Consider the following 18,881-nt stretch of genomic DNA (forward strand, 5'->3'; position numbering starts at 1 on the left):
GCAGGTTACACAGAGCTTTCAGAGAAAACTCAAGTTCCCCCTGACCCTGCTCCCCACCCACTGATCCCTGGCATCATCTCCCCACTGGCCTGGCCTCATTTCCCCCTTGGCCTGTTAACATTTCCCTGTGCATCCCAAGGGATCTGCAGGGAAGCAGAGGGAAGGAGCGAGCACAGATCCTCCCTTGGCATCACGCTGCACCCCACAGGCTGCTGCCACAGGGTTAGTGGAAGTAACAGGGAGGAGAGAGAAAAATAAATAAAAACCACAAACCCCTGCTGTTTTCCTCTCTGTTGCTGTTCCAGGTGCTGATCCTGGATGGGCAGGTGCCTATTGGAGCCCTTGGGCTCACAGCTGTAGATGTGAGGACATGCAAAGGTGCTGGGAAGGTTTTGGAGCAAATTCTGCCCTTCCCCTCCAGCCAGAGGTGCACAGTCACCCAGCAAGGCACAGGGCATGGGCCAAGCAGCCCTGGGCACTCAGCACACCCTCATCCCTGTAACCCATCACACAGAGTTGGGAACAGCCTCCTGCTGACCACCACATCACCAGCTGCATAAACCCAGAACTATTTTTGTAACTTTTAATGGGCAGTGATCTGGTTCCCCTTAAAGAAATAAACAAGCAGCAAAAGCACCTGAGCAGCTCCAGGTGCCCGGGGTGGCCGTTTGCCTTGGCCTCCTGCCCATCTGCACGGGATGGCAGTGCAGGATGACCCGCTCAGGAGACACCATTCAAGGTGTGATGGGATTTTCCTGTGCTGGCAACCTCTGACAGGTTGCAACCCTAAAGACAAACAGCTTCGTTCAAGCAAACAAGGAGTAAATGCAAAGCTGGGCAGCAGCAGGGCGGGCAATCCCCCTCTGCCCAAACACAGCGGCCTCGGGACACCCACCAACACCCAGGGCTTGAGGGGCACTTTCTGCTCAGGGCACAAAGCAAACACCCACAGGCACAGGGAGCAGGATGTCTGTTCCCAGTCAGGCTTAATGCCACACCAAAGCTCCAGGCATTTATTCAAATGGTAGAAGCACACCCGGCCCTTACAGATGGAGGTTTCTCGCAGGGATTAGTAACAAACTCCCAGGGAAGCAAAGAATGGCCTTGGCTGAGCTGCTCCCGGGGCAGGTCCTCCAGGTAATGCTTGGCCTGGGTGCCCCGAGCAGCAAAGCCTCACCTGGGGACTCAGATCCACCTGAGATGACTGTGCAGGGTGTCCAGCAAAGCCAGACCTTCAACTGCCTCCACCCTGATACACAGGGAGCACCAGGTATTCCCTTAGGGGAACAGAAAAAGACCACACGTCCTTCCTTGCAACATCCTGTCCTGCCTCCCCAAGGGACTCAGGAGCCAGCAGGTCTGACCCCTCTAGTCTGGGCCCTTTCAGTGTGAAGCATCAGCCCATCTTGCACCAGGCTCCAAGGGCAGGGCCGAGGGAAGGGCTGGGATGCAGATCAGCCACACAAGGAGCACCTGGGGATGCAGCTGTGGCACTGCTCTCTGTGGAGAACGCTGAGACCATCCCACTCCTCCTCAGGAATTGCTGTAAAGTGACCTGACCTTGTCACGGGGGAATCCACAGTCCAGCTGTGCTGGCACCTGCTGCAGCCCCAGGGGGATCCTCCTCCCAACAGATGCTGCAGGAGTCCCCTCCCTCCTCCATCCCCCTCACAACCACCCACTACAGCCTCTCCCCACCTTCATCCCCACCGGGAGGCTGGACAGGTGGTCTGATAACCTCAACACACTCCCAGCCTGGTTTGGTTTCACAGTGATTTGAGGTAAATCAGGGCTGGAGCTGGTTTAAGGGTGCTGAGTGTCTGAGGATGGAGCAAAGTGGGTACAATTAACTACAAGGTGACAGACTTAAGTTTCGCAGCTTCAATAAAACTCAACAGCTACAGAGCAATTTTTTCTGTGTTAATTTAATCATACAAATATTCATTTATACATTAAGGAAAAAGCTTCCTTTATTCTCACCCCCAATGTGCTATCATAGGACTTCTCCCAGACTCAGAGGCAACACACCATCCCGTGCTACACATGCACTGCCCTGGCGAGCACAGACAGGCTGGGAACCACCCACACACTCACACACGGGAAAAATGAAACACAACAGAAAGCCAGACGTGGGACAGCGTGCATTGCCCACCCACACCTCTGCTCTCCCACTGCACAGCTCTGCCCAGCTCCCAAGCCCTGGCGAGGCCTGACTCCAACCCTCAAGGTGTGGGCAGCAGATTCCCACTCCCTCCTCACTCCCATGGCACTGCCACTTCAGGGCCAGTCCCAGGGACATCCTGTTCCAGTTTGCCAAGGCTGAGAGGTGCCACTGCTTGAGCTGTGTCAGTGAGGGGGCCCAAGTGGCTCTCACTTGCCTCAGGGACCCTCTTAGAGGCCATCAGAGATGTTCTGCACTATCCTTTTCCCTATGGGAACCTACACAACTTTAGTGTCCCGAGGTCTCTTGGGCAGAGCTTTACCAAATTCATGTCAAATGCCCCATTTAAAAGCTGGACACCTGACAGCATGAGCAATCTGAGGGCTGGCTGCACCATGAAGCTCCAAGGGAGCAGGAGATAAAACCACCTTTGGCCTCAGCAAAACAGTTTTTACTCTAGGAAAAACCCAGAGGTAGAGAAATCCTTGACTAAAACATCCTTCCACTGCCACAGCCAGGGCCATAACCTCGACCCCAACAAGCCAGCACTCCTTGGACCCCTCAGCTCCTGGGCAGAGCAGGGAGGAGCAGCAAGAGCTGCAGATACCAGAGCAACTCAGCTCTGGCCCTGCTTTCCTCACACCCCAGAGCACGTGACCCTTGGCCCTGGGACAGCACAGTCTGCAAACACACACGAGAGAGGCACAGCCTGTGCAGAAAGCGAGGGGCGCATGCAGGTTTTGTTTTTTCAAGACAAGGGAAATGCAGCCTTAGGAGGAACACAGGAACATGCCTGTGGCAGCCATGGCACGTGGGAGGAGCACAAACCCAGTGCAGGGGTATCCGAGAGCCTCTCCGGTGCCTTCACTGACACCAGGCAAAGGTCACAGCACCAGCTCCAACTCACAGACTCAGATCTTGATCTCCCTCCCTTCCACTACCCAGCTGACACAAGGAGCTAATAAAGATAGGGAATCACGTTGTTGTCACTTGGCCCAGGCACAGCCTCGGGGGTTCAGTGCCCTCAGCAGGGGAGCAGCAGTGCTGCAGGAGGTGTGATGGACATTCAGGCCCTCAGAGGGGCTCACGAGAGGCATCTGGGAGAAAACAGGGAATGAGAAAACACTCTACCTGCCCACACCACACCATGGGGCTGCACATAATTCCCCAGATCAGTGCCTGGGGGGGAACTAATCCAAGGCAAAATGTTGTTACAGGACAAGAATCAAACACATAGAGCAAAGCTGCACCTCCTGTGGGTTCACACTAATCCCGACACTGCCCCAGCTCCAGCTGCTGCCAGGGCAGAGCCAGGTGCCCACCCGACTGCAAGGGCAGGTGCCAGGCAGCCAAAATCCAGAGTGACAGTTCTATGCTGGTAATTTTTACATTATACTTGTTTCTTCCAGCAAGCAGATTTCTGAAGGGAAATTTCAGGTAATGGTCATCTTTAACAACTGAACCTGTGAAACATGAACAACATCCATCACCCACTTCTTCCTCTGTTGGGCACAAGGAACTCCCACTGTCCCCACGAGACCCATCCACATGCACTCAGGTAACAATCCTTGGCAGCTGCAAGGAAGGATTCCCCCATTCAAAGCCAACCTTGAACACACAAACAGCCAAGAGCAGTCAGGGCAGGGCTGAGAATGCAACTCCAACACAGGGAAAGGCCTTCACTAGAAAGATCTGGAAGAAGGTAGTGGGAGCTTTGCACACTGCTGTATCTTTGGCAGATGGCTATCCCAGCCTGGTTACTGGGCAGGACAGTGCCCTGGCCCTGCTCCTGCAGCAGGGTCTGTGGGACAGCACTCACAGCACACCCACCACAGCCTGAGGCTGAGCTCCATCCCCTCACACCCAGCCCAGAACTGAGGAAAACACACTGGAGGAACCTCAGAGCAACACAGAACTTTTGTGACCCCTCCCCTAAGAGAAGCCCTGCAGAGCCCACTCAGAGCTCAGCCAACAAAGGCAGATGAAGACAAGGCAGCAGAAGGACCCAGCTGGTGGTGCCAACTGCTGCTCTGAGCTCCACAACACCTGCATCAGCCTCTAAGCTCACACCTCAGCACAGGAGAACACAATGCAAACTTAGGCTCTGTAAGAGAGAGAGGAGACTCCAAATGGAAAGGACTGGATGTCTGCAAAGCTTTGCAAGTACCACCAGGTGCATCACAGCTCCAGAGACTGCCCCTGGCACAGCTACGGCACAGCAGGGGCGAGCTAAAGGGCATGTTAACCTGTTAACCACACAGGACAGCTTGGGAACTCGAATAAATTGGATTCTTATTAACATTTGTGTGTGTATTTGTGTACTTCATGTACAAGGGGAAGGGAGACAAGCCCTCCATGTTACCCCAGAAGTCCCAGAGTCTCCCTCTCCAACTCTGGTGCTGAGCCTGGGCCTCAGCGCGGCTCCCAACGACACCCAGGACAATTAACAGCAACACCCAAACCAAAAGGAAAAGAATCAAAAGGTTAAAAAGTAACTAAAACCAGCAGATGCCATTAAAAACACAGTGCTGGATGCAGCCCCCACCTGGCATTAAGAAGGCCTGGCAAGAGCAGCCCCTGCACAAAGCCCAGCAGTGCCAGGCCCTGCTCAGCAGCACTCTGGGACATTCTGGGAAATGCACGCTGTCCCTTCGGAAACACAGGAACAAGAAACAAACAGAAATAAAACATTTGCTCAAACTACAACCGCTCTGTAGGCAAAATATTCTTTTTTTAAAGATGGCTTTTAAATTTTCATTTTTAAAGTTTTTAAGCTACCTAATTACGTGTGAGGATGATTTCTAAAACCCCATAGTGTTGGTGTCTCTTCTTCCTCATCGCATTTACAGCACTCTGCAATCCAGCAGTCACACATGCATACCCAGGGTTTGGACTCTCCTCTGGAAACATCTAGTCTTAAGTTATTGGGCTTTTGTTTTTTCTTCTTTATCCAGAACACGGAGGCAGAGAAGGGGGGTCCACGCTGTGTGTCTGCCACATGACTCCCCCTCCCTTCCCCCCAAAGTCAGTTTTCTCTTAAATTCTCCTCTTGTCGATACCCGTTTTGTGTGTTTGTGTTTTAAGACTGTCCGAAGGGATAAGGACCGTGGAAACCCTGAAAGAAAGTTGGAGACATAATCAATTTCAAAAGGCAAGAAACAGAACACTCAGTGCTCACCTCCAAATCCTGCCCGGCCTTCCCAGGGCTCCCCCCACAGCAGCCCCTCTGCCCTGCCAGGGCCGTGCCCGTCCAGCCTCACAGGCACTCCTGAGCTGCACCTGCCAGGGCTGCTTTCCCAGAGAGGGCAGATGCCATCACTTACCTCTCTCAGGTGGTTTTTAGGCCAAGGGCACAAAATAACCTGTGTTTTCTACACCAGAATCCCCCAGAGATGCTGCACCCCCTGCAGGTCCAGCCCCTGCAGCCCCCCAGGCTGTCCCAGAGACCACAGCAGCCACAGGGCTGGAACTGAGTAAGGGGCTATTTCAGAAAAAAAACTGAAGATTTTTTTTTTGGAAGTCCATGTTCCCACAACTGCCAGTTGTGCTCTCTCAAGGTAACAATACACATTTGCCTTCAGAAAAATCAACCACAACATTTACCAAAATCCCAAAATGCTTCCTAGAGAATCCATTTCCCTTCTTTACATCCTGAAATGAGTCACCTAAATGTCAGATCTAGTCATGGGTCTCAAATTAACATGAGCTCCTTTTGTAACTTCTACTGTTTGGATCAGCTATCTGGGGTTTCATCAGGAAGCAAAAGACCCACAGGCAGCACAAGATATCCCACAGTTCACAGCAAGATGAAGTTTGTCAGTGATGAAGGTACAATCCCTACACAAAACTCTCCTGTAAGACCCAATACACACCCAGGTCAGGAGGGAGATGAGGGAGAAACCTCGTTATATCTCACTGTCAGAGTTGGGAAATCATTATGCAAATGTTTCTAAACACAGCCCAGCTCCTCCCAGCACACTGAGTAGGGCAGGCAAGAACCCAAACAGCCAAAGCCATTCCTGCTGGGGCTGTCCATGAAGCTCTGACCAGTTTTCACCACTTGGCTTTTAACAGGGTAAATTTCAAAGGAATCACCTTTCCTGCAGGTTCTCCTGCAATTCCATAACCCCCTCACTGCAGGAGCCAGGGCCATACAAGTCTGAACACAGAGCATGTTAAAAATCAGTGTCACCAGCAAACCCCAGGCTGGAGGGCTCTGCTGCAGGTCTGCACCAGGAAGGAAGCGCCATCAGCCGTCTGTAATCTCGCTAGAGCTGGAGAGACTTCATTCTTTGGGATGTATCAGGTCGTAAATACAGCCAAGAGGTAAAATGCAGCAGCTCTCAGAACCCAACCAAGAGGAGGATGAGCAGAAAATTAACCAGGACATCTTGTGAACTGTGTGGGAAGTATGAAAGACTGGGAACATGGAAATTGCTGTTTGCAGACAGAAATACAAGCAAGTGATGGAAAAACAAACAGGCTTCTACCCCGGGAATATACTGCAGTCCCAGTCTGTAAAGCTTGTCAAAAGAGAACAGCCAGCAGATTCCAGAACAACAGTTCACCTCAGGAAGGAGACAATCCCACCAAAATCCAGACTGGGATAGCCAACATTTCCAAAAAATACAGTCAGTGAAAGAGGGGGAAGGGAAGGAGCAGGAGAGAAACATTGAGATGGTGTGAAAAGGTGTACAAAAAAAGGACACAGAAAGCAGTGTATGAGCAGGATCCCAAGCAGTCTCACCTCACAGGGATTAAGGCATTGTACTTACTGCTCTTGGAAAAGGAAAACAGGATTTGCTGCCTATTTCCTGTACAGACACATTTGCCAGAATTTGCTTCATCTTTGAGCTACCTGCACACAAGGCTTTGTTTGAGGCACTGCCTGGCAGGCGCTCAGGAGGGGTTTAACCACCACCTGCCCCTCTGCCCCAGGTGTACCTCACCCCTGTTAGCTCACAGGGGATGCCACAGGCAAAATCCCCTCTTTAATGTGGGGGTGCCACAAGCACCTGCACCCTCCGTGCTGTGAGGAAGTGCCAGTGCCCAGCCCAGCCCAGCAGAGCAGCTCGTTAGTGGCTTTGGATGCAGGAACCCCGTGAAGGGGCTGTGAAACTCATCTGCAGGGAAACCTCTGGACCTTCAGATACTGTTTTCTGTGGCATGTAATTTAAAGCCACACAATTATGCTAATCATGTGTTAATTAAACACAGAGCTTAGCTCACCTTCAGTGTGACAGATTCCTCAGTGTGTGCAGCTCTGCCCCCCATCACACTGCACTGAACACCTGACTCTGGGAACCAGCTTCCTGAGCAATGCCCAGGGCAGTGCCAGAATCTGTGACCACACTCAGCTTCTCCTGACTCAAGGAATTCACCAGGAAAAAGCCCCAAGCGTTTGCTTTGGGGATTGCCACTCTTCACTGCACTTCACCCACCTGACATTCATTACTGTACATGAGAACATACAAAATTAAACACCACTTGTCTCTTTAAGCCAAGTAGAGCTGGTTTAGCACGACCTGCACAGGCAACTCCCCCTGCCCTGTGCCACAGCCACACTCTGTCCCCTGCCCAGCCTGGCCCAGGCTCTGCAGCCAGTGGCCCGTGACATTTATTCACCATGCACAGGGTAAGGGTTTGGTACCAGAAAACTTCAGTTACTGCTGTAATGTAAATACCAAACCCCAGGATGACATTTTCAAGACTGATTATCCCCTCTATGCAGCATTTTACATCACAAACATGCAAAAATAATTCTGCAGACAATTGCAGTTTTTCCAAGCTGATTCAATGGAAGGATTATTCCCACTATTTTTGGTGCATTCCCGTCTAGTCTCCAAGTGGGATCACTGTCTTTACGAAAAGCTCAGCTGCAGCTTTGTAAATTCACTTTCAGTTCTTCCAGAATGTTCCTCAGAAGTAATTTCTCACTTGCTGGTGGGAGCACTGGCTCTTCATGCAGACCAGTGTGTGAGGTCACAGGACCACGATTTTCCAAGAAAAGACTGCATGACAACTACTGGTATAAATTATTGTTTGACTTGTGCATCCAGAAGGGAGGTGAGGCATTTTGGGAAGTGAAAGCCTTTGTGATACTGAGCTCTGCAAACGAAGGCACCTGTGCTGGGAACAAAGTACAGGTTAGGTGGATGTTTCATAAACCACCACACACAGGCTTTCAGACAGCTCTTTATTTCACCTCTGTGAGCGGGTCCCCACTAGTGCAGGTACATTCCAGGGAAGGAGGTGGATGGATGCACAGGGATACAGCAGACTCCCACACGCACTGCCAGAGCCCCCCTGCCTGTCCCCTGGGGCTGCTCCTGCCCCGCTGCTCCCACCACACTGACGCAACCCCAGCCCAGAGAACAAAGCACCCAGCACTTGAGTTGGAGCCCATGCGTGCCATGCAAACATGGCGTGGCACGGAGACCACCGGGAAGTTCCAAACCTTCTCGGAGCAGGCACAGGCAGGGCTGGCTCAGGTGCCCACAGCGAGGAGGTGACAGGGCTCAGGCACCTCACTGAGCTCCATGCACAGCTCACTGACCTGACTGGGCTGAGACAACAACAGCACAACTCTGCTGGGCTGCATGGGGCAAAGTTCAGCTAAAATCCGATTGTCTGGCACTTCCCACACTCCAGGAGCACAGGGACAGTTGGGTTTCATGGATGAGCTGACAGGCAGCACCCAAACATGCCAGCCTCTCACCAGAGAGGTCAACCAGCTCATGCCACCCCAGCCCAGGCTGCAGGTGCTGGCAGCAGTGTGGCTGTTGGAGCTGCCACAGCAGCTCCGAGTCCAACATTCCCCACTGTCCAAAGGAATGTAACCACACGGGGACCAGCCCAGCAGGGAGCCCAGACAGCGGCAAGGAAGGAGCTTCTCTCCTCCATGGATGCAAACACTTCTGGGGCATCATCCTCACCCACAAAGACATTTTGATGCCCAGTTTCAGTGAAAAAAATTCTGACCTAAAGTTTACAGAGGTACTCCAAAAATCTGCAAACTCCAGGTCCTGGTTTGGGAGAAGCCTCCAGAAGCCACAGCAACGTTTAAGCTCAGGGAGGGGAAGCCAGTCAAAGGCTCCAAGGACACAGAGTTGTCTCCCCCTATGTACAGAAAGCTGCCAAGTAGCAGAGATTAGAGCTCAGCTGCACACAGAATGGAGGGAGCTTGGGATGGAGCACAAACACAGCGTGGAAAAAGGAATTCAGATTTTAATGCTCTGAACTCAAATATGTTTCTATTTTACTGGGCTTTGAAGAGCACGAGCCAGGACCAGGACAGCCAGGTACCATTTGCTGTGGTGGGGATGATGCCCAGTGCCCTGACTGGGAAAATCTGTGCAGAATCACAACTTCCACGTGCAGTTTTCTGCATGACACAGATGGCAGTGACTCCTCAATTCATCTGGGCACCAGATTTAGATACAGATCTATGGATTTTATAGAGTGATAAGTACAATCTAAATGTCAGGATACAGCTATTCACTTCTGATCTACCCAGACACGGAAACCTGCACGCTTCTCTCCTCAGTTAAGCAATTAAACTAATTCCCAGGCACTGCCAGGCTGGATCTTGGGCTTTTAATGGAAAAGCCAGTCACAAGAGAGCAGCAGTGACCATGCAGGGTTGCTATGAGACAGGAGGAGTAAATAGGGGGAAGTTGTATCAGCCTCAGCTCTGTGGAGAATCCAGAGAAAGAGTCTGCCAGAGAGTAAAATGCCCGTGGCACGGGAATATCTGGGATCTAATGCAGCTCATCCCTATCCCCAGAGAAGCACCCTATCCTGTACTTAAGCACATCTTTACATCTAAGAGCATGCAAAGCCCCACTGGGAATAGATTTAACAACAACATGCCTCGAGCAAAGCCCAGACAGGCCCTGGCCTGCAGCCTCCCCACAGAGCTTGTGGAAGGTGGGTGGGGGGCTCAGGAAGGTGCTCACCACAGCAGGAATAAAGGGCAGAGTTGGTTCCACCCATGCCACACATCCCATCTCACCCACTTACAGGGAATTCTGCCTGTTTTTTTGTTTGTTTTTGCTTAGGAAAGTTTGTTCCACTGAGCAGAGCACCCACACCATGTACTCTGCTGCTGTATAAAAGCATTTTTAAGGTTTCCAGGTGTGAAATGCTGCTGTACTTGTCTAACCCAGCAGCAGATGGTACATTGGCACTGTCAAGACTCCGACTCCAATGGGGAGTTTTGGAGGACAAGCCACACCTGCTCAGTGCACCAGAGGGAGAAATAATCCCGACAAGGTCTGGCACTTTCATGGATGTTTTACAGATGCAGGTGCCAGAAACTGCTCTTTTTTTCCTGGAAGATTTCATGGTCTCATGCACTGCATGACTGGGTTACCCAACAGCCTCTCAGCACAGGAATCTTCCTCAGTGATTCAGGGAATATCAAAGGGCCTATTTTACTTCTAACTACAGAACATAGGCCCCTCTGAACACCTCAACTAGACCTGACCCATCCACTTTACTGCACCTCACCAAATGGTCCATCAAACACGACCAGGGATTCCTTCCATTCCCTGGGGCACATGAAAGGAGACAAAAATATCAGAGGCTCTGCCCAAGGGAAATGAAATCCAGGAATCCTGGATTCCATGTCACTGTGTAACCAACCCACAGTGCTCTTTAGTCTGCTCTAAAACCTGAAATAAAGCCTCTCACATCAATATTCCTTCACAAGGCAGCAGCTCCCACTGCAGTAGTTTTCCTTCCCATCTCCAGCAGCAGAGCACAAGGCAGGTCCCTGGGGAGGTGGGGAAGATGGGCCAGGCAGAGCTTTTCCCAACAGGTGCCAGAAATCCATCTGCTCCTCAGGTGATTCAATACTCCTGACATCACCTCCAACAAGCCCTTTGCTGCTCCAGCAGCACCTTCAGCTGGAGACACTGCATTCACATCACCCCTTTGGAGGAAAACCCAAACAAAACAGACCTCCTGCTCCCACGGGCAGGGACAGTGCAAGGACTGGCCAGGGAAGGGGGGAATGTTCACCTGGCCATTTCAAACCAGACCAAATGTCTGGGATGTACAACTCCCTCAAACTTGTTCACTACAGGACCAGTACTGTATCAGTATGAACATTTGGCCTGTGGCAGAAAGCCCCCTGCCCTGGGCAGGATGGACAAGGCTGGAACAGCACTCTGATCTTCAGACCTACCTGAATGGCCTCCAGAGGAGAAGGTAACTGATTTTATTATGTCACAAACAGAAACACTCCAGTAGAGACAAAAATACCCAAAAAATCAATGAACTTTCACATACCCCCCTCCCAGCCCAAACCAAGAGACCACAAAGTTATCCCTTCTGAAGCACCAATCAAAATGTCTGCTCTAATCTTGGATAATCCACCTCAAATTCACCACCACGCAGCCACTCTCAGCACTGCTAATTCAGGTGGTGTCCCACTGACAGGTGAACCATTTTCCAAGCCATCCACCTGACTGTCAGGGAGCAGCCTGGCAGCAGGAGCCAGCCCAGCCCTGGTGTTTGGGGGCAGAGCACGTGGCACTGTCAGGCAGCTCACCCTGGCCACAAAACACACACAGCCCTGGGGCAAAGGGCACTACAACATGATCCACTGGCAGAGGACAGGCAGGTCACCCAGGGAGGAACTAAAGTGCTGTAGGTGAACTAACAGGAGGGCTTTATTAAGTCATTCAGCAACCAAGTGTTATTGTCCTACACAGCCTGCTCAAAGTACAGTAAAGCGTTTTCAAAGGATTTTAAAAATCAAACTAGTTTGACATATGACAGTACACACCTACACAAACTGCTGCATTAACAGGTGGATTCTGAATTGTAAATAATCCTGCAATTAATTTTTCACACACAAGCAAATAAAAACAGTCAAAATATCACTCAGACTCGTATAGCATCCACCAAGCAAGCTTTGGAGAGAGATTTAAAGCAAAGATAATTTAAGTCACCTACAATTATAAACAAGACAAGGACACGAACAGGACCAGTCCTTTGATTGACTGTTCCTGACAGGCAGCTTCTGGGATCAAATGGTGAGTTCTGTAGTCTCCCCACACCAGCTAGAAAGAAGTTATCTGGTTAATCTGAAGTTTGAGGGGGTGGATATTTGTTCTCTGTTCAAAATTATGTCAAACTCAGGACACATCTAGAGAGATATTTTGACTTATTTGCACACACAACTGGAGCAGGCTCCAGCCACTTGCAGTTACAGCACCCGAACAAGGTTATATAAAGAAGGACTTGAAGCGAAAACAAAAAGGTGGATCTGGTAGAGTCTATCAGAGGCAAAAATATTTTAATATAACATGAGTTGGCAGAGTCAGACAGTCAAATTCAGAACCTTCCTTAGCAGGTCTGGCAGAAGCAGAAGGAAAGGGCTTTGCAGTTTGGAAGGAAGAGCAATTACACACCTGCCAGGCTCCTCCCCTACCCGTTCTCCTGCTCGCCCAGGGCACCTACCTTACTGTACGTCACTACCGACAAGTTGTTCGAGTGACTGCTGGGGGAGAGATTTACAGAGTTTTGTGACAGTCCATTCTGATCTTGTTCGATTTGGTCAGGAGCAGGCCCCCATGTGTTTTTGCTGATTGTGCCTAGCTCGGAACCCCCAGGGTCTTTTAGGTTGTTTTCATCTGGTTGCCTGTTCTTCTGTGGAGAGGCGAACGGGTTAAAGTTTCCTTCTACCTTGCGATGCGGCTGCGTGTTGAACTCTGTTTCAAAGGATGAGAGCTGCTGTGTGACACCCAGAAGTCCTCCAACCTCCACGCTGAGGATCACCCAGATGACATCTGTGCGAAAAGAGACACATTTGGGTTGTCACTTAGATGGGAGTTTACAAAGAAGGGGCAGAAGGAGCAAAACAGAACATGAATTCCATCCTTTACACCAGCAAGAAAACAACAGATAGTTTAAGGCACATTTTTACAAAGACTCAGCGGTGCTGATTCCAGGGCCCCCAGTTCAGCAGCGCTGGGCTCAGCAGTTTGAATTTCAGGAGCAAATTAAGGACAGTGGGATCGTACCTTAGGGACGCAGGACTTGCTAAGGGACCCACCTGTACACAGCACTGACCCCCTGCACACACACACCCCCACTGACCCCCTGCACACCCAACTGACCCCCTGCACACACATACACACCCCACTGACCCCCTGCACACCCAACTAACCCCCAGCACACACATACACCCCCCACTGACCCCCTCGCCCACCCCACTGACCCCCTGCACACACCACCCCCCCCACTGACCCCCAGCACACACATACACACCCCACTGACCCCCTGCACACCCCACTGACCCCCAGCACACACACACACCCCCCACTGACCCCCAGCACACACATACACACCCCACTGACCCCCTGCACACCCAACTGACCCCCAGCACACACATACACACCCCACTGACCCCCTGCACACCCCCCTCCCACTGACCGCCCGCACAGCGGCCCCGCAGCGCCCTCTGCCGCCCGCGCGCGGCCCCGCACGCCCCGTGTCCCCGCACCGACGCCCCGAGCTCGGCTGCGGGGGCAGCTCGGTGGCCAAAGGGGTTCCGTCTGCAGCTCGTGTTCTGCCTCAAGTGCCAACTTCAGGCAACAAAGGGCCCCGTCCCGCAGTCCGGGGCCCTCGGGAACGCTCGGTGAGCACGTGGGGCCAGCAGAGCACGCTGGACAGGCACCCCACCTGCCCGGGGCCATCCCTGCACGTCCCTCCCCTCGGACACCCTCAGCCCCCTCCTTCTGGGCACTGGGATTTGTGTCTCCCAGTGCCAACACATCCCGCCCAAACCCCACAACTTGGGATTCTCCCAATTGCCAAGAGAGACATAAAGACGCGCTCAGTGCAAACCAAAGCTGGTGGAAAAGGGCTGCAAGGCTGCACCAAAGGCAGATGTTGGAGGCCCAGGCTGAGACACCAGGCAACATGGCAAAGGGTGTTCTTTAAAGAGAGGAATGGCTCGCAGGGGATACACTAAATCATAGTATTAAATCCTGGGCATTCACTTCTCACATGAGGCTTTCACCACTAACAGATTTCATGCTCATGCACAGTTCACAGCACTGGAAAGCTGGGAAAGAATCCTGACAAGGATCAACCGCAAGAGAGTCTTCAGGAGAGCTGTGCAAGTCCTTTGTTTTCCAGTTTTGTGTAACCTGTAATTCGTTCCAGTGTTTAGAAAACAGTTCTGTGCTGACCAAGACAACAAAGCAGCTCCCTTGATGTTTTCCTGCATTCCACGCTCTATATTTAGGCCAGGGCTGGCAGAGCTCTGCCCTCCCGCTCTGTTATCGGAGCCCAGGGCAGGGCCAGCAGCGGGAATGCCACAGAGAGCCCCAGTGCTGGGAAGGGGCCCACTCACCTCCGTAGTAGAGCCCCGTGGCCGTGCACATGCGCCACTGCCCCTGGTACATCCCGGCGGTGCTGGGGCTGCACATCTGCACGCTGACATCGGCCATCTCCTGCGGCTCCAGGGACCTCACCATCACCATGTTCACGTGCCCAAACTGGTCTCCCCCAACGTACTTCAGGCAAACCCCCGGGGGCCACGCCTCTGTCCCTGGGATTAGACAGGAGAGGGAATTACTGACAGCGCACAGGAAAAGCTCTGTCTGCTTGTGTAGGACTGGATGAAACACGCCTGATAAAGGAGGTGGATAGTCAGAGGAAACCAAGATACACAGGACACAGCAGCAGTGGATGCTGAGGAAGAATAAATACAGTTTTCAGACCAGGCTTAACTGGTGCATTTAGGGACTGGCAGAACAATTGATATTTCTATTTGACTGATTTCTTCCATACAGAGGAAAATTCTCAAAGTGTCAGTGGAACAGCTGCAAAAAAATAATCAGCATAACTGACATGCAGATCCCTTTCCCCAGAGGCAGAGACAAGAGCAGGACTGGGGGTGTTTGTGTGTGTTCCCCACTTCCGCCCCCCTCCATGCAGCTACTGAGCCATACACATCAAACACCTGTTACTGATACAAGGTGTTGTCAACATGTCCTGTCAGGGATTCATTTCTTTAGAAGCCTGACAGCAGCCTCAGGATGAACCCATAGTCTGAGCTACAACTGAAGTACCAGCACTGTTTCCTAAATGGATTTATTTCCCTCCCTGCACCAACCCTTTCCTCAGTCTTGTGCAAAGGTGGGAAGGGCTGTGAACACACGATTTGTCTGAGGAGATCCATGTTCAGACTGTAGAGGCTGGACTGACAGCAGGACCTGGCAGTCAGAGTCAGTAAACAGTTCAGACACAGCCACCAAAGACAACAAGTGCTAGGGCAGACAGAAAGAAAAAACACTCCTGAGACTCATGAAAAATCAGTTTAGCAGAATTTTCTTTTGTTTCTTCCCCAGGGGTATGACGTGACTAAGCCAACACCTTTGAGAACACCTCCTGCTTGGCTGAGGTTGACGGAAATGGCCATGGAAAGCCTGAACCACCACAGAGCTTGGAACTGCTCCGTGTGGTCCAGGGCGAGCACGGCAGGGGCTGCTCTGACCTCAGGTTACCCCAAGGAGTATCCTTTGCAACAGCTTGCCTGCTAATTTAATCCCTGTGGATACTGGTTTTCTTGTCAAGTCCTGGTCTGTGGAATTCCCAGCCTCTCAGGGAAAGCAGGATGTGTACGAGTCCAGTGGGATGTTGAGCATGAGGGACGTACCAGCTGGAAAGGTGCTGAGAGAAGAGGGCTCTGAAAGAGGAGCTGGGTGCCTGGCTGACCTCAGCCTGGGCCATGGGGCACTTGAGCACCAAGCCTCATCTGCAGAGGTTGGCAGCCCAGCAACACAGTTTAGATTAAATAATTTATGTGATTTTTATCGGGTTTAATGGCTTCAGGCTTGCAAGGTGCCTAGAATGCTGCAACTGATAAGCCCCACAAAATGAAATTATGATTATGTCATTCTATTTCAGTACACTGATCTCTCGGGAGATGATAAATTGCAGTGAGTGTCCTGCAGAGCCAGCAGGAGCTGGAGGCAGAGTGGGGAGAGAGAGCCAGGTCATTAAATCTGCTGCCCTTTCAGCAATGGTTCTACTACACAAACTGTTGTTTTGGCAGACAATGCAGCACCATCCTGCAGGTACCAGAGCAGGGCATTGGTTGTTAATGACATATATGAGAACCAGCTCACACGGCTCGAACTGCCAACCTCAGCTCTGCCTGTCACACTCAGCAGACCCAGAACGCTCTGGTGACACACGCCTCAGGTATTCCATGTTCTAGAACTGAAGTAATATAATCAAGGGCTCCTGAAGAGCTGTTAAAAACCTTGGCACTGCTTCAGTTATCTGCCTAACAAGCAGATATTATCTGGAAACACTACAGTCCTTTGATATTATACCTTAATTAAAGCATGAAATGGTTCTCGGATGCTGCAGTGCTGCTCACACTGCAGTCACAGCTGGTGTGTGGGGCTGCACTGCACTGACTGTGCCTCAGCAGTGGGGCTGGCACAGCCCTGCCCTCCAGCACCACCACCAGGGCACGGGCGGGGGCTCCACAGGCCAGGCTCGAACCACACAGGAGCCAAAACCAGTGTCGGCCTTGCCAGGAACTCCTAAGCCAAGATGAGCTCCTGCCCCTCATTTCAGAAGGCACACAGATTTCAGAATGCCAGAGACTCCAAGAGCAATGAAACATCACTTGAACTCGGATGTTAAGGTTGAATTTGCATGCAGGAAAGAGTGGATCAGAGGAAGAAGAAAGGGAGGAGTCTGAAAGGCTCAAGACAGGGGCGTAGTCAGAACATGCACAAATTGAGATACTGAGAGTGGAGAAACAAGACCTGCCACACTTAGTAGATTTCTAAGAGCTGTATTTGGGACAGTTATAAAAAAATGCCAATTTGCAAGTTTAAGCGAGTTCCACGTGTCACCCTTCCACTGCACTGTCAGGAGGAGGAGGCAGAAAAAGTTAACTGAAATATTAAGTCCTTTCTCTAGGACAGTCTCTACAAATCAGTGTTCTTAAGTACCTCCCTGTGTCCTGATGAAATACTCTACGAATTTCAGTGTGGTTTTAGTCTCTGCCACACCCAGATGTTCAGCCCAAGACTGCACAGCCCGGGGTGCTGCAGCTGCTCCCAGGCAGAAACCCCGGGACAGCTGAACCTGACTCCCAGTGACTCCCAGTGACTCCCAGTGTCACCCCTCAGAGTGTGACTGTTCTCCCTCACACAACTGCAAGCAGGGCAGTGAAATTCAGACACACGGTTTAAACGTTCGTGCAACATCCTGCCAGTGCTCCCTGCCTGAGGACAGGGGATTCCTTTGCACCCACGGATCTCTTTTCCTCCCTGACTGCACCCCAACAGATCAAGCACTGGGAATGCACTTTGCCCAGTCTCACTTCCTGGACCCCAGTCCCTGCTTTGACTTATTTGGAACCGGAATGTGGTCTCTCCAGCCCTGCATCCTCTTGGAACATGAGAAGGCAATTCTGCCAGAAGCACAGGCAAAAGGGGCCCTGCCACATGACCCCTGTATCACTGTCTCGCTCATCTGCAAGTTCCCTGGAGTTTGTTTGTGTGGGGGCATGAGGAACAAGACTGATGGCCCGTCCAAGCTGTGCATCCCGTGACAAAACGTTTGTGCCAGCCCAAGAAGGGGAACTCAGAGAGGTTGGGAGCCCCTCCCTCGGTGCCAGGGGGGCTCCAGCCCAGGGCAGGGCACAGGAGCCTCCTGCCTTGGGCAGGATCTGCCATCCCAGCTCACAGCCCCCACTGCACGGGGTTTGCTGCAGCCCAAAGGCCTCACCTGTGTTCTGTATCCTCCACGTTTTTGTAAACTGGGTATCAGGAGGGATGGACTCCCCTTCACCTATGGTGACATCTTCCACAAAGGACATGGAGGGGACGTTGATATTCGGACTCTCAAAGTCATAGTAGGCTCCAATGGCAGCTTGCAGATTCCTGGAAAGGGAAAAAGCACGTCAAGCCTGAAGTACAGGAGGGTCAGGCCCTTTGCACAGGTGTGTCATCCTGGACAGTTCGGCAGAAGTATCCACACTGTGACAGCTCTGCTGCTCAGGACCTCTACCCCAGAACGATTCTGTTCTCCAGGACAACAGAGCTCAAAATTCAGCTTTTTTTCCTTGCAAGGGACAGGGGTTTAGATCACTTTTCTACTCTGCTTCTATTTGCACTGGAAATCTTGGAACTTAGAGAAACTTGGAGGTCTCTACCCCATGAGCTCTTTCTGAAACTTGTGAACAGTTCAGGACACAGAGCAGAGATGTGGAGGCAAACACAGGGCAGTCTCTTCACACCAGCCTTGTTTCCTAAGCTAATTTCAAAACAACCAAACCTCTCAATTCTGTTTTGGTACAGAACGTCTGAAATGAACACAAGAGGAACAAAGCAAAGAACACTCTTCTGACAACTCTCAGGGCCAAAGGGCACTGGTAGCTACAGATAACAACTCCAGCCTTGCTGCTTTTGAAACATCCCATCAGGGAGCAACTATTTACTCATCATTAAAGTGCCTGCTCAGCTCTGGATAGTCACAACTCACAGGAACTTACAAACCACCTGAGTCAAGAGTTCCCACTGAATAAAGACAAATGACAGTGCAAGCCTATGATATAGAAGGACATTCAAACCCCCACAAATGCTATTGATTCCCGAGCTGTGGTGTAGCTGCAACTCATGGTAATTAATGTGAGAAGAGAAACAGTCAGGCAGGAAGAGGATTCATGAGCCTT

General features: G+C 51.4%; 1 protein-coding gene across 2 annotated transcripts in view; it reads right to left on the reverse strand.

The window, feature by feature from the left end:
* Positions 1 to 1,907: 1,907 nt before the first annotated feature.
* The window catches only part of ILRUN (inflammation and lipid regulator with UBA-like and NBR1-like domains), a 28,875-nt gene continuing 11,901 nt past the window's right edge, over positions 1,908 to 18,881 (reverse strand). Inside the window, exons 1-5 of one of the 2 annotated variants that reach the window (XM_071578574.1) lie at positions 18,363 to 18,382; positions 17,936 to 18,090; positions 14,532 to 14,729; positions 12,632 to 12,960; positions 1,908 to 5,276 (exon numbers count right to left, since the gene is read on the reverse strand). In XM_071578574.1, the coding sequence (XP_071434675.1) occupies positions 5,241 to 5,276; positions 12,632 to 12,960; positions 14,532 to 14,729; positions 17,936 to 18,090; positions 18,363 to 18,367 (723 nt within the window). In that variant the 5' untranslated portion in view covers positions 18,368 to 18,382 and the 3' untranslated portion in view covers positions 1,908 to 5,240. Of the gene's footprint in view, positions 5,277 to 12,631; positions 12,961 to 14,531; positions 14,730 to 17,935; positions 18,091 to 18,362; positions 18,383 to 18,881 lie in introns of those variants that run through there. The other variant, XM_071578573.1, reaches the window with a different exon arrangement.

This window comes from Pithys albifrons, chromosome 28, assembly GCF_047495875.1.
Source record: "Pithys albifrons albifrons isolate INPA30051 chromosome 28, PitAlb_v1, whole genome shotgun sequence".
Taxonomy (NCBI): Eukaryota; Metazoa; Chordata; class Aves; order Passeriformes; family Thamnophilidae; genus Pithys; species Pithys albifrons.